The sequence below is a fragment of the Rhamphochromis sp. 'chilingali' genome (assembly GCF_963969265.1).
Source record: "Rhamphochromis sp. 'chilingali' genome assembly, chromosome: 2".
In the NCBI taxonomy this organism is placed as follows: domain Eukaryota; kingdom Metazoa; phylum Chordata; class Actinopteri; order Cichliformes; family Cichlidae; genus Rhamphochromis; species Rhamphochromis sp. 'chilingali'.
This window is the reverse complement of record NC_137930.1, coordinates 1,928,964-1,944,607: the sequence shown is the minus strand read 5'-3', so window position 1 is coordinate 1,944,607 and position 15,644 is coordinate 1,928,964. Positions and strand designations below refer to the sequence as shown.

Genomic DNA, 15,644 nt, shown 5'->3' with positions numbered 1-15,644 from the left:
TCATTTAAGAAGAAGTCAGAGCTGTCAGCTTTGGCCTTATGCATCTTTGGAAAGCTTGTAGATCTGTAAAAACGGGGCCGTTCTGGTTTTAGACGAAGAACCACGAACCTTTTTGCAGTCAGCCGTCTCCAGAAACCACTCACAAACTGGGCACAAACCTTCCCCAGCAACTGGCTGCTGCCAGGGCGTCACTCGCCAGTCTTCATGAACTGGGTTTTACAAATCACCTGGGCGGCCAACTACTCGCAACTGGTCAGGGAATCTGCACTTTAGGGGGATGATCTGTCAGCCTGAATGACAAGACAATAAGAGCTTCATGCCACATCTGGCTCACACAACACCAGCCCTAACCCACATCAAGACTGACCAGGTCATGACTGTCGAGTCACATCTGGACCGCACAGCATCGTTCAGAGGGGTAACGGAGCCACGAGTGCCAAAAGCAGCCAAAAATTGTTTGGGTGATAAATCGTGCCAACAAATAAGTTTCCAATATTTTGGATTGAAGAAATTATGTTTGAGAGTAAAGACAGATCCCACGTGGTTAGTTTACAGTCAGCTGGGCTGTCTCTAAACCAAGCATTTCATCTCGCCGTGTTGTAGCTGGGCATACCCGTGTCCTCTGAGACAGCTCTTCACACGCTCGCCGATGACCCCCCCCCTCGCTTGTCTGACACCACTACAAACAACAAAATCATTACTCTTACAACTCTGTTCATGTCACTTCATCAAAGGATCCATGCGTGACGAAGCCCAATCACACCAGCATGCAACATGACGCACGGCGACTCTTTCATTTAACAGTGCGTGCGCAGGCCATTTCACGCCTGCCGGGTAATTGATAGAATATCGCTTTCCTGTCAGACCCAAAACAAATATGAACGCTGTTAGCCGGTAAGTTCGATTTATCAGCTAGAGACGGATACTTCACCAGCTTCAGCCACATTTATATTCACAATAATAATGATGCACTGATTGTGAAAGTGCTGCAGTGACTCTGCTTTCCCAGAAAGACTGCAGCTGATTGATCTGGGACTGACCCGGAACCAGAACACAGACGCACTGCTGCCTGTTACGATGCAGTGACCTCTGTAAAAGGGAAATTACCTCCTGGACCCTGCAGAAACCACCTGTGGGTTTATCATTAAAAATGCATGTTGCAAAGTCTAGAGGACACACATGCCTGTATTTTAAAGTCTAAAAAAAGCTGCAAAGTACAAAACACTGCGGGGAACGTCTTTAAGCAAAGGTCACCGCTGTACGCCGCCCGGTCTGCACGGCACGCGGACTCTTCCAATAAAAACGTCACAAATGAAGGTTCAAGTATTTTACTGGAAGCATTTCCCCGTCTCCCTCGCCTCACCGAGCCTGGTTCTGTCGGAGGTTTATTGGGGTGGTCTAATTGCTGGGGTGTTGTCCACATTACTGTAGGGTCTTTACGTAAACATGTAAAGCACTTTGAGGCGGCTGCTGTTGTGACTTGATCTGAACTGCATTCCCATAATCCAACTCACTCTGAGACATCACTGGTAGTTAGAAATGGTCCAAATTTATTGAGCTCGAGTTAAAATGATCAGTGCGGCTGTTCTCACAGGTGTTAGGATCATTTTTACCCTGCAGGCATCCGCGAAAAAGAGGATTTACGAGACTAAAGAGGAAGTCAGACAGCTCGTTGACGTCTAAAGACGGTATACCATGTTCTGGCTGAAGTCTTTCTTCAGGAGGAGCGCGACCGCCGACACAGCGTTTGTAGTCCGTCACACTCACGCAGGTGCAAGAAACCCGAATCCCTGATGCTTGCTCCCATGTGTGGGATGATTGATGACACCTTCACTCCTGCCCATCACTCCTGTTTTCTCTGGTTACCTGTCAGGTTATGTATTGATTTTAAAATCCTTTTACTTTTCTTTAAAGTTCTTTATTGTCTTAAAAAAAGACTACCTGTCTGATCTACTTCAGCCTTGTGATCGAGCCTCTCGGGTCCCCGGGCACTTTGAGACTTTCGGTTTGTTCCAAAGTGCTGAACACAAACTTTTAATGGGACAGTGTCCAGGTTTACTGGTTTGACTATTAGAAAACTTAGAGAGCAGCTCAGAGTGTTGAGACCTTCACCCCAAACATTTCACTCTGCTGATAAGAGTGCTGTCGCAGTGAAACACAAAGTCAGTCTGGAGGAAGTAAAGCTGTGACCTGCATATTCTCTGGATCCAAAAACAACAACACACGTGTGTGTGTGTGTGTGTGTGTGTGTGTGTGTGTGTGTGTGTGTGTGTGTGTGTGTGTGTGTGTGTGTGTAAGCTGTAGCATGATGACACCAATGATGCTTGTAGTGTGAAACAAGCCTGAAACCAAAGGATGTTTATATGAAAGCAGATTATTTAAGACCACAAAGGAAAGCTATAAAAATGTTAATAATAATACAGACTGTGGAAGTTAACTTATTAATGTCACCAGCACATCTTTTTAAGCCCATCGGAGCATGCACGCTCTGTTTTGTGTAACTATTTTTAAATGCCAGTAAAATTGCAACCACGTAAGATAGCGCAATAACAAGGAGTTGTTCTTACGTAACACACATTCAACTTGTCGTAGGTCACGGTCTCATCCACAAACGGCTTTTTGCAAAAATCGCATAAAAAGCGTTGGCAACAACAAAACCATTAAAATCCAGAAACACGCTTTGATCAGCTGTTCATATCACTTCCTACAATCGAATAAACGTCGGCGCAAACTGGCGTGGCCGCTATTACCTTCGAAAACTGGAAGTGACGCCATTTTCTGTGGGAAATGTAGTTTTCTCCCTGCAGGACCTTTCAAAGGTTTACTGGTGTTTTTGAAAGTCGTGTTTGACTTTATGTCTTTCTGTAAAATTTCTGGGAGGCTTAAACTTAAATTTCACTGTTGGAAATAGTTTATTTTGATGCTGTTTTTTTTTTCAAATAATATTTATTTTCGTTTTTCTGAAAGTTTATAAAAAAATATCTCAAAAATGAAACTACAAAGACACTCCAAATAAATTTCCTGTAAACTATTTTGTGCAACTTTTTTGCATTTACAGTTTTGAGGGACAAACCTCTGAAATCTATTCTGTAACTAGAAATATGTCTAAAAAACAAACAAATGATTTTCTATTTTTTGCTATGTATGTAGTTACTGTGGACTTTAGTTAAGTGACAGGTGTACCCCGACTCTTCGATACACCTGTGATAAAACTCTGTAAGCTAACTATGTATCTGTAACTATTAGGGGTGCAACGATATTCGTATCGATATTGAACCGTTCGATACAGTGCTTTCGGTTCGGTACGCATATGTATCGAACAATACAAACTTTGTAATTTATTTTATCAACTTTCCTTCTGACGATGCTGTCTGTGTTGAGTGCTCAGTGGATCTGCGTTCGACTACTCCGCCTAGGCTGCACTGTCGAGCGCAGATCCACTGAGCGCTCAACACAGACAGCATAGTCAGAAGGAAGAGCGCAGGGCAAGCTAGCAAGACAGAAGTTAAGCTCTCCTTGCAACATGGACCTCCCCCACTCTCATTCAGATCTGGCGTTTGGAATTATTTTGGTTTCCATGTGACGTATGACCCTGAAGGTAAGCGAGTCATGGACTAAAGTAAAACAGTATGTTGGATGTGCCATGCAATGCTCAATTACATTGGTGGGAACTAGTGTGTTAGCGCAGTTAGCTCGTTAACGTAATGATTCTCCTTATGCTGCTGAGAATATAGCCCAGAAGAAGCGGATAGTATAGCTTTTATTTTGGAAAGAGACATTTCTCTGTAATAAACTCTCTTTTCCAAAGATGAGTGATTCCTCAATCAGATACAGGGCTCGCAATATCGCTAGCCCGACATCCCGGAGCTAGCGATTTTTTCAGTCGGGCTACCAAAATCTATCTCTGCCCTGCCCGTCGGGCTATTGTAGGAAAAATATATGTCAATGCTTTTGCATTCTTTCAGAAATGTAGCTGGGTAATTATGTCATTGGCATCGGTGAGCCACTGTCAATATGTGACATATTGAAGTCGCGTTTGAATTTGCGCTTGTTTTTTTGCTTTCACTTTGCAATCGTGCGAACTGTGTATAGAGAGCGACAGCACTGATCTGTGAGTGATGATAATTTGCGCACCAATTCCTCTGACATCGTCTTATTAATCGTTAGCTTACTATGCAAACATGACAAGTGAAATCTCCCGCAGCTTAAACATGTGAGAGGTTGATCGCAGAGAATCGCTGAGCTTATGTGAGTGCCTGTGTAAAAGCAGCAGTATATATATTTTAGTTCTGCTGAGCCAAATAAGACAGGTCAGGGTGAAGAAGTGACAGCCAAAGAAAAGCTTACCACAAAACGGAGAAGTTATGACAAATCAGACTATAAGGCAAAAAGAAAGTGCAGCTTTATGGTTTCATGGACAAAATTATTTCTGTGGCTGCAATATGACGAGCTAAATAACCAGGGCTGCACATAAGTGGTCCGCAGGTGCGCATTCGCTGTCAAAATAAAAAACACGCACAAGGGTTAGGGTTAAATTTAAAAACTGTACTTTTGAGTTAAAATATATATTTATAATTTTAATAAATGACAAATTAAAAATGCATGAACATTTTTTTTGTATCGAAAAAATATCGAACCGTGACACCAAAGTATCGAACCGAACCGTGAATTTTGTGTATCGTTGCACCCCTAGTAACTATGTATCTGTAACTATGTATCTGTAAAGTGGCTTTTAAATTGTCTGATTTTTTGCTGTTTTTGCGAGCAGAGTGCTAATCAGGGAAAGACGAAGACTTTACCTGCAATACCAGCAGCTCAGGTGTGTTTGTTTCTTTGACTAAATAATTGATGTGGTCTCAGGGAAACTGACTGATTAGTACAATTTTCTTTTTATCGTTTGTTCTTTGTTTGATCTCTTTTCTAATAAATAAAACAATAAGAAAACAAACAGCTGAGGTGAGACGTGAAACTGCGTTTGCAATGACAGAAACCTGAGGTGCTCCCAGCAACTCGGGCAAACCCTGCGCTCGACCTTTCAGGCTTCATGGAGAGAAAATTCAGTCTTTGGTTTTACACTGTTGCTTTTTTCTTCATCGTAAATTAAGAAGTCGAGCAGGACACGATCACAAACGTACTCAGGAGGCTGGAAAGCACTGTTTCCATGACAACAATCCAAGCAGCGCAGAAAGGATGAAACAATCTGAGACTACACCTCGCACTGACTGGAATTAATTTCCTGTTGACTTAGTTCAAGATTAAATACAGCCATTAATAACATAATCCTAACCCAGCTCTCACCTTCAAACACGCCTGAACACTCAGCCACTGCTACAGGGAGCAGGTGCACAAGACAGGTCCTCACACTGCAACAGTGTATACGGGTTTATGACACACACACACACACACACACACACACACACACACACACACACACACACACACACACACACACACACACACACACACACACACACACACACCACTCGCTCTGTGTGCTTTCCAGAGCCTCGGCCTCTCAGTGCTCTGCGACGAGGCTGCTGCAGAAGTCTTTTTCTAAACATTCAGCCGTTTGACTTCAGGGAAATGTTTCCTGCAGACTCAGCAGACTCACTGCTCTCACTGTCACGGCCGAACATTGTGCAGACATGCTCTGGGGTGCTGTTAGAAGAATCTTTGGATCATGTGGGTTGCAGAGTGGTGGCTCCACAAATTGAGCTTGTCCCAGCATCAAGGTGCATGCTCGATGGCATTGGGACTTCTTGTAGGCTGGTTTAACATCTTTGACTCTCATTTGTGTTCTTTAATAAGGTGTTATAGAGCATTTTGTCTGTGTGGAGCGCCGTAATGCTGTGATTGGTGAGGGCACTGTAGGTGGGTGGGTGGTCACTTTCATTGTAACAGCAGGATCAATGAAATCACTTTGTCTGCAACTTCACTTCTGAAGTGAGTCCTGCTAACCAGCGAGGCTAAAGAAAAGAAAAGAAACGGCTTTAACTACGTGATTTTATGACAATGATGTGAAAGTAGATTAGATGAAACTTCATTGATCCCTCGGGTGGGTTCCTCTGGGAAATTCATGCAATAGTCGTGAAAAGAAGGAGCGAGCCATGCTCTGCAGTAAACGCAGAGCAGCGGGGACACAGCCGCTCATCCTCACTCACCAAACAAACTCTCGTGACCTGACCGACGAATCACGGAGCTCGGCCACATTAAGACTCCACGGCAGTCGAGCGCTGACATTTCATTCTGCGGCCGAGTTTTTGTATCGTTACTCCCTTGTATCTTACCAGTAAAATGTCATTATAGCATCTGAATTCAACCAGAAGGCAAACATTTTCTGCTGGAGCGAATGGAGCCGAGTGGTTTGACATGGATTTCTCAGACAACCATTTTTTTTGGTTCATAGAAAGTCTACATTTATCCAGAATATATGGCATATTGGTCCTACACAGGGTAGCTATGAAACTAGACAGCTTTGGAAACACATGGATTGGACTTTTTTGACTATATTAGTTTCATTTAGCCTTTTTGAGGCTTCAGAGAAACTACCCTGCAACTTCTGTGTCAAACCTTAAAGGCCAATATCATTCTGGATTGTTAGCACAATGCTAGAATCATTCCAGGAATTGAGGTTCTAGCAAGTCTACCCAACTTCAAATCATGCAGTGCTCAGTGAACCTGCAGAGAGACCCAAGAGCTCCATCTCAGACTCTAACTCAGTTAGCATGTTAAAGGTTAAAGTTCATGAGCGTACAAATAGAAGAAGACTGAACAAGTATGGCTTGCTTCTCTCTAAAAAGAACAAATTAATGAAGAAACCACAAGACTTCTGGAACAAACAGCGGCATGAACAGCTGCACGTTTGGAGGAAATGAAACAGTTATCATCACAATGGTGGAGGGATGGTGCTTTGGGCTCGGTGCAGTCACTGAAAGGACCATGAACTCCTCGGTATACCAAAACATTTTAGAGTCAGATGTGAGGCCGTCTGTCCCACAGCTAAAACTGGGTAAACAGTCACCACCACTTGTATCACACGACACCATAACGGACAGAAATCCAGGACTTCCAGTTATACTGCTAACACAACTTCAGCTCTTTGCAAGCATCTGCACAGACAGCATGCTAACACTAAGCTAGCCAGCTAGCTAAGACCCAGAGTGAAGGCCGACCCCAGCCCAGCAGCCAGACCCTGAACTTCAACAGGTAACAAATGGATGAGCAGTCAGGCTGCAGCATCAGTTGTGCCTGTTTAAGTTTCTGAAGTAAATCATCATCAAATACAATAACCTCAGTTTGATCTGAATTAAGAAGCAGAAAGTTAGCGGCCATCCAGGTCTTTGTCTTTAAGACATTCCTGCAGTTTAACTCAGTGGTGTGTGTTATCTGGCTTCATGGACAGATAGAGCTGGGTGTCATCTGTAGGGATGGAATCAAAAAGTGGTTCTTTTATTTTTAATTGCACAAAAGGACGAGAGCGCGACGGTAAAGTGCAGACTGCTCCAGGACAGACACAGCTGCATTACACTGCTAACACAACTTCAGCTCTTTGCAAGCACATGCAGACAGCATGCTAACGCTAAGCTAGCCAAGAGTGATGTTAAAGCTGGGTAAATGCTGACCCCAGACCAGCACCGTGATGAAGTGAGCAGCTGCTGAACCTCAACAGGTAACGAAGGGATGAGCTTCTGTCCTACCTGTTCATGTTTCTACAGTAGAATCACCATGACGACTGCTCTCTTTGGGCTGGTTTTCCTCTTTGCTTTATGTCGTCAGAAAAAGTGTATGCAGTGACTATGTCTGCTATGTCTTCTAATGATGCTGCCTAAGGGAAGCATGTATAATGTAAACAGACTTGGTCCTAGCACTGAACCCTGTGGAACTCCATAATTAACCTCAGTGTGTGAACAAATCGGAGTCTATTACATAGATATGATACAAACAGATAGCTGGCTTCTACACAACCAAACGTCTTTTCGCCCCCTGCTGGCCATTAGAAAGTCTGCAGACGAATACACTCCAGACCAAAGCAGCCTGCAGTGTATGATTTTACTGCTCAGGTCATTGTAACGTTCTCTCTACTTATCCAGGGAATAAGTACTTTTTGTTCCATTTCTTTCCTTCTTGTTCCTCGCTGAGGCTTCACAGAGACAAATTCCCAATGGATCAAAGCATGACGTCAACAGATTAAAGCCCAAAGCAGAGCAGGAGCTCTGTTCTCTCTGATGCTTTAAGATTTGATTGGATTCTCAGGTCGCTGTCACGACCCGGGCGAAAGCAGCTACAAGACTCTACAACACGCAGCGAAGAGCGACACGCAGCTTTAAAATTCATGCTCATTAAAAATAGACAGCAGATTGTTTTATGTATAATGCAACACATGTCAGGGATAATGAGCTGCACGACAGGAAACAAGTCGGTCAAAACCCAGCAGACTCCTCATGTGAGAGGAGAGCAGCTTTATTTACGGTTTGGATGAAGAGGCCTGCATCTGTGAACGCTGATGTTTGCAGCCACCCGCACTGTTTGCAACCTTTAAATATAATACTTCCCTCTTTGCCAAGCAGGGAAGCAGGTCGTGACTTAAAGTTCTGTCTTTGTTTCTCCCACGAAATGTGATGCGGTGCACTACAGAAGCTCAGCAGAGCATGTGTGAATGAAGAAGGAAAAAATCTCTTTCATTGTTCGCTAAAATCCTTTGGACTCCCTGAGTTTAGCTCTGAAAGACGTTCCACACTACTGCGTAACATTAACTCAGAGAAACTCATCAATCCTGGAACTGGCTCATTTCTTCTGACATCAACTGGTCTTTTTCCAGTGTGGAATGATTGTACAGCATACATCTCCAATGGCTTTGATAAACCAGAACCAATCCACACACACACACAAGTATACACACAGGCTCAAATATATACATACACCCCTGATATTTGGTTAAATGCCTCTTAGCCACTTACATCTCTGCCAGATGCTTTTGGGATCCAACAACAAGCTTCCAGCTTGCTGGCTGATATTTGGCCGCTCTTCTTGGACGGACTGGTAGAGTCATTTAGTTGGTTGGTTTTCCTCCTGTGCTCCACAAACTTTTGGCTTTTGGGAATGCCGTTCCTGAAGCTTGATGTTATTCTGCTTTCATTCCAAAATCAGTTTTGATGGTTGTTCGGGATCGTTGTCCTGCAGGAACACCCAACTACATCCAAGGTTCAACCTTCTATGTATTTAAAGAATACATAGAAGAATGTGAAGAATGTGTATGTAGTCCTCTTTCTTCATGATTTCACCAACATTATACTGTGTACCTGCACCACTGGCAGTGAAACAGCCCAGAGCGTGATGCTACCACCGCCATGCGTCACAGCTGCAGTGTTCTCAGGGTTGAAAGCCTCACCTTTGCTCCTCCAATCAGCTCCATCTTTGTCTCGTCTGACCATCAAACTTTTCTCCAGAGGCCGTTTGGCTCGTCCATGTGGGCAGATTTCAGTTGAGCTCGTTGATTTTGGAGCAGGAGCTTCTTTCTTAGTCCTTGGAGATGTGAGACTGGCTTCACTGTGGAAGTGACACTGGTGTTCCAGCAGATTCCAGTCCACAGCAGGCTTGATCCTGGGTGGGTCCTGAACATTGACAGTTTGGCTCTAATTCAGCTGCCAAACTGGACGCTGTGCTAGGAAGAAGAGAAACGCAGAATCTGGGCTGTAAGCAGGACGTGAGCAGCTTCCAGCTAAAAAATGGTCCGGAGTGAGTTTTCAGTTAGAAACCTGCTTTCCAGGCTTCATACTTCCTAATCCTCAGCACGCTGTGACGATGCTCCGACCTCTGACCTGCTCTTTATCTGTAAAGTCAGACATCCAGAGAGTGCGGCTTCCCCTCCCGTTGACCTCTGCGAGCAGACGCTGTGAGCTTCTCCCTGATAAGCGGATGTGCTGTGATATCTCACCTGCATCGATGATCCCTCCACTCGTGCCACGTAGGCGAATCGATCGAGGAAGGTGACGGTTACGGGGACGGCGACGAAGAATCCGCTAACGAATGCTCGCAGGCAGCGTCGCCCCGCCGTGGCCTGCTGAGCCATCGCAGATCTGGACAGGGAAGAAGAACATGAGAGCGGGAAGTCGACGTTACCGCGACAACACGCAGGAAAATAAACAGCGCTCAGATTAGACTACGTTAGATTAAACTTTATTGATCTCTGCGGGGAGGCGGGGCAATGCAGCAGTGGGAGATTAATAGAAACACACCAGAGAAAGTAGAGGTGGGAATCACCATAAATCCCACGATACGATATTATCACAATACTTAACGCACGATACGATATTATTGCAATTTTTAAAAAATATTTTGCGATATTCAGATTCTGTACATAAAGGTAAACTTTATCAATATTCATTTTATCTAATGTCAAAGTCTCGCACTCAGTCTTTCTCTCATTTCAGTTTTATTGTTGACAAACTGAACGGTTTGTATTACAGTCTAGTCCAACTTAACTGAATGCGAGTACGTTTGCTGATAGCAACACCATGTGATTCAGCTAATAACACGGGGATTTCATCATTTGTGAAGCCAGGCTGAAAACACTCAGCAATCTGTGCATTCACGACTGGATGTAATGCTGGTAGCTTAGCTGTAGCATTTGTAGCTGAGGGCTTCAGCTTCCGGGTAACAAGGAAATGACGTCATTCACGTAGATTACTGATTGGCAGCGCTAACTCGAAATTTTGAGTTGCTTTTCTCAAAATTTTGAGTTAATAAATCAAAATTTTGAGTTAAAATAACTCTGAATTTTGAGATAATAACTCAAAATTTCGAGTTATGGATCCTTTTTTTTTTTTTAGTGGCGGAAACGGGCTTCCATAACATGCTCTGAAGTCAGAGCACAAAAACCTTTTTTGTAACAAAATATCGATTTCTGCTGTCCCTGTATCGATACATTAGTAGCAAACAGAATATCACGATACTACACAGAATCGATTTTTTCCCCACCCCTAAGAGAAAGACCTGGAAGCAAAAAGGTAAATAAGGTGTGTTAAGTGAAAAGTACATGTGAGACCTTTCAGATACACTGAAATCAGTCATTGACCTGAAAATGGATGTTTTCCACATGACTGGCATCACATTAGGGGAGCATGAAATTCAAGGGAAAATGGCATCAAAATTCTCAATTAACAAGAAAAAATGTGGTGAAGGTTTCATAGATCAAAAAGATTTGCAAAAACCAAAATTGTAGTTTGTGACAAAGAAAATGCAAATCAGGCAATTTAGAAAATGTTGATAAACGAAACAAGAGGGAGGTTTCCAGTCGCACAAGAGTCACTGACAAGAAGCATTCTTACAATAAGTAAAGCTGTTGTAACAATGCTTGTGCCAAGGTCATGCACATATCCAGTTATACCTCCAAAACTGTCTGAAAGCATCAAGCAGAAGCACTCATGCAGATGAAACCTGCAGCAGGACTGGAAACAAACATGCAACAGGTCATAAAGATGCAAGAACAATGAGCCCCGCAGCACACAACACGGGGTAGTGCTGTTCTGCAATGTTTGATACTGATGCTTTTGTGCGCCATTAAAGTGAAAAGCACAAAGACTCGAGCTGCTGGTGGAGACAAATATTCATCTAAAATCTGCCTTAACCATTATATTTGAAACGTTATATGATATTTGGAGTCGTGTGTGTGAAACCTGATCTAAATGGTTGCTGCTTGCATTCTTTAGAAAAATGTGTTATACTTTCCAAATTAAGAGACGGCCCTGCCTGCTGCGGGTAAACCAACGACCCTGACTGACGAAAACTCGCCACAGAAAGAAGTCGAATTTCCCAGAGGAACCCACCCGAGGGATTAATAAAGTTCTATCTTATCTTATATTAAGTCGTCCTTTTGCGAGTTCTTATCGCAGGTTTGGCGACAGCGAACGCTGAAAACACATCACGCTGAGCCCGTTCCCCTCCTGACAGAGTTTTTCATCCACTCTGCTGGTGCGCTCCAGGAAGCCCAGACAGGCGTGAAATGACCGAGCAGCTGGCGGCGGCGGCGGCAGCCATGCACCGCTGCCTTCAGCTAACAGCTAACAGCCTCGCCTCCACATCGGCCGTCCTCACTCTGGAGATCTGCCACAGCTATTACCTCCACATCACAAGAATTCAGATGAAACATCATCAAAGCACACTGTACTCTGCCTCCACGCTTTCAGAGAGTGTCGGCGAGGCCGCGTGAACACATTCAGGGATTAAAAAAGCTAATCTGTTTCTCCCTCTAATTCAACGTCTCAATGCAACGTGGCAGTTTACCAGCATACTGCATGTCAATACCAGGAAGCTTTTTCAGTACTGTGAGGCGAAGAGGCGCAGGAACACTTTCCCAACATACCAGCAGACAGACTGCAGAAACCCTGTTAGTATGAAACGCTCCCAAGAAAAACTGATTTCTTGGCTCCACACAGAAGAATCCAAGTTGTAGGTGGAAGTAAACAAACTGCCATCATCTCGCTTGCAAACTTGCACTTGAGTTCCAGTTTAAGCAGTTTGCAGCAAAGAAGACAGAAAAACCTGCAGGAGATGTTTAAGGGAGACTCAGGTTCTAACAGAATCGCACTGTGGTTGCTGCAGACGGACTAACGAGCTGGCTCGTCAGGTCTGCGGACTTCCAACCTCTGGACTGCAGCTGCTGCTTTTCAGTGCTGGGCGAGCGCAGCGGTACACGAACCGATTCTCGACCTGCAGCCAGCATCCCTGCAGCTCACAGAGCCACAACATCAACCTGATCAGCAGGTCTGCAGGGACGCACAGACCAAACGGGCCAAACAGTGTGTTTGATGTTCATGTAGCTCAAGTTTAACTTTCAAGCTTTTGTTTTTACAGCTTTTTCGGAGTAACCGAGTCGTGTTTGGTGGTCATGCTGCTGGGCAGCACACACCAACAGCAATTTAGCTTCATTATATTGTAGAGAAGGGAGACGTACCTACAGCCAATACGTCTGAAACTCACAGAAAAGTCTATTAAATATTGGGGTGAAACGTCTCTTATATATGTGACGTAACTATGCAATTTATGAAAACTATGCAGCCCGTTCCATGAAGCGGTTTAAAAGGTGGCTGTTTGCTGTCACTGGGCGCTGACAGTTAACTAATCAGAGGCTAAACAGCCATCAGCAGAATAGGGCTGATAGGGTTTTACCAGCAGCGCATTGACAAAGGGAAACACGGTGGAGCAGGACGGACAACAACCCACAGGTGTATTTGGTGTTTGGACAACATTCAGGTTTAACTCGATTTCTCCCTGAGGGAAATCTGTCTGCAGCCATGGAGACAAATACTGACAGCAGGCACACTGTACAACCCGAGAAGCTCAACCGGACGATAAAATAATTACATGTACATTTATAAATTACACAATAAGGTCAGTTCTTGACTCAGGCTAAAGGACTACTGGAGCATTTGGGGAATTGCTAGCTTTATTTGTCCCCTGATAGTGAGAAACGAGCAGAGCAGCAGCTCGGCTCTCTGCAGCATCTGCCCCATGCACATCACAGAAATCATTTCACAGAAGTGCTGGAGATGGAAATGCTGTCAGTCACATCATCGTGTTCACAGCTGGGTTTGTGCTTCACAGTTAGGCAGCGACTTTTAGATCTGGTGTATTTGGGAAATGTGGAAAGAGTCAGGCTAACTTTGTCCAGTGCTGTTGGCCAACAGGGCGGCGGTGGTGCTACTGCTGGCACACAGAGGAAGAGGAGAGGGGGAAGGCATCGTAGGAGGCAGCGAGAGAGAAAGGAAGGGCAGGAGTGTAAAGGTGAGAGAAGGAACTCTGAAAGGAGGAGCGATGACTGGAAAATGGAGACGGCTGCGAGGGAGGAGGAACGACGAAGACCACGGAGAAGATTGATGGCACGCAGAGGGTTGGAGTGACAGAGCAGGAACCTGGGAAAGGAGGATGGAGGATAATCAAGAACAGGTGAGACATGATGAGAATAGCAGCGTCTAACAGTAAGAGACTGCTTGGACACTTCTCGGGCAACGTAAAGAGCAGCAACCACAGAGCTGCAGCCTCCTCACATAAAGGAGCGTCCACGGCCTCCGTGTACGTTACATCTTATTAACCACGGCGGTCTGCCTCCACCGGGCTTTGTAAGACATCAGTCACCCGCCATGTGCTGCAGGGAGGAAACTCCGGCGCCGGTGCAGAAAATCCATCCTACCATAACAATCCATCCTGACGTGAACATATTGCCATTACACGTCCATGCAGCCGGCCGCATAATTCACCCACAGAGCGAATGATCAGAGGAAGCTTCAAGGTTTCCGCTCGCTTTTACGGTCCAATCGTTTCTGCGCCGACACCTCGAAGCCACGCGGCGCTCGCATTAAAACGACCTTATTTCCCACGGTTTCCTGTCGGCACATTTAAATGGCTGACACAGCGAGGCCCACATCAAAGTGACGGGTAAATGAAAAATGAGCTTCTCCCCTTGTTAGCTAAATGTCCACATCATAATATACAGCTCCTTTTAATAGGAAGACGCCCCCAAACTACTCTTCTTTCTGGGTTTTTAATTTAAAAAAATGCATATTATCAATAATTCAGCGCCTTCACTGAGTTCTGCAGCTTTCCAGCAAAAGAGCGTTTAACAGTCACGAGAAGCTTATAGCTCACGGACGTGGGCACAAAACTTTTCAGCTTCATCATTTTAACAAAGTAGCACCAAAGTTTCTGTCAATTAATGCTGAAAACGTGCAAACTGTCAAAATACTTGAAACATTCGACTCTTCAGAGCACGTGCTGTGCTGTGTCTGGGAATATCGTCTTTATTTGAGACATATGAGATAGGGCTGTGCGATATGACTAAAATCTCAAATCCCGATATAAGAAGAAGTGTTCCCAGCTGGGCGTCGTGTACCTGGAGTCGAGTGTTTTGACCGATGCATGAAACGATACATTTTTACACATAAGTTGTAACAGCCGCCGTTGTCTTTGTGAGGATTTATTACACGGCGTGCTGCGAGGAAAAGCCTGCTCTAACGTTGAGTCTAAGGTTTATTTGGAGCACCTGACGGCTCTTTGTTGCTTCCCGTGCGTAAACCCTCTCCACGCTGTCACGTGATTCTTGCGTAGGTGGGTGAAGAGGTTTGTCGTGTTTGAGTCTGAGGTGGGGACGGCTTTCCTGAATAAATTACATCGTACAGTTTTCTGGTCCGCGTCAGACTTTTTATAACCAAACCATGTCCGTGCTACAGAGGGAGCCACTCGTTTAGGAACAAGGTCCTCGATTTGTTTGGACTGGTCTTTGTGTTTGTCATCATTTCAGTTTATTTTGAAAAATCTCAACAGAATCTTCAGCTTTATTGTGAAAGGTTTATGTGGAAAATAAACAAGCGGACGGCGGAGCCACACGCTGGGTTTACCGTGGTTGTTGTTAACGATAACGCGTAAAAACAGTCGCTTGTCTGACCTCTGAGACTGGTTTCACCCAGCAAGCGCCGGCCAACCGGCTGGGAACGCACATTTATTCATAGGAACTCGGGGCTCACAAAATCGCTAGCCCGACGTCCCGGGGCTAGCGATTTTTCCAGTCGGGCTACCAAAATCTATCTCTGCCCTGCCCGTCGGGCTATTGTAGGAAGGAAAAATATATGTCAATGCTTTTGCATTCTTTC

At 44.6% G+C, this 15,644-nt stretch overlaps 1 protein-coding gene across 1 annotated transcript in view; it reads right to left on the bottom strand.

The window, feature by feature from the left end:
• The window catches only part of immp2l (inner mitochondrial membrane peptidase subunit 2), a 202,566-nt gene that overhangs the window by 169,379 nt on the left and 17,543 nt on the right, over positions 1–15,644 (bottom strand). The window contains exon 2 of the mRNA XM_080874409.1: positions 9,935–10,076. Within this exon, the coding sequence (XP_080730535.1) occupies positions 9,935–10,069 (135 nt within the window). The 5' untranslated portion in view covers positions 10,070–10,076. The remainder of the gene's footprint in view (positions 1–9,934; positions 10,077–15,644) is intronic.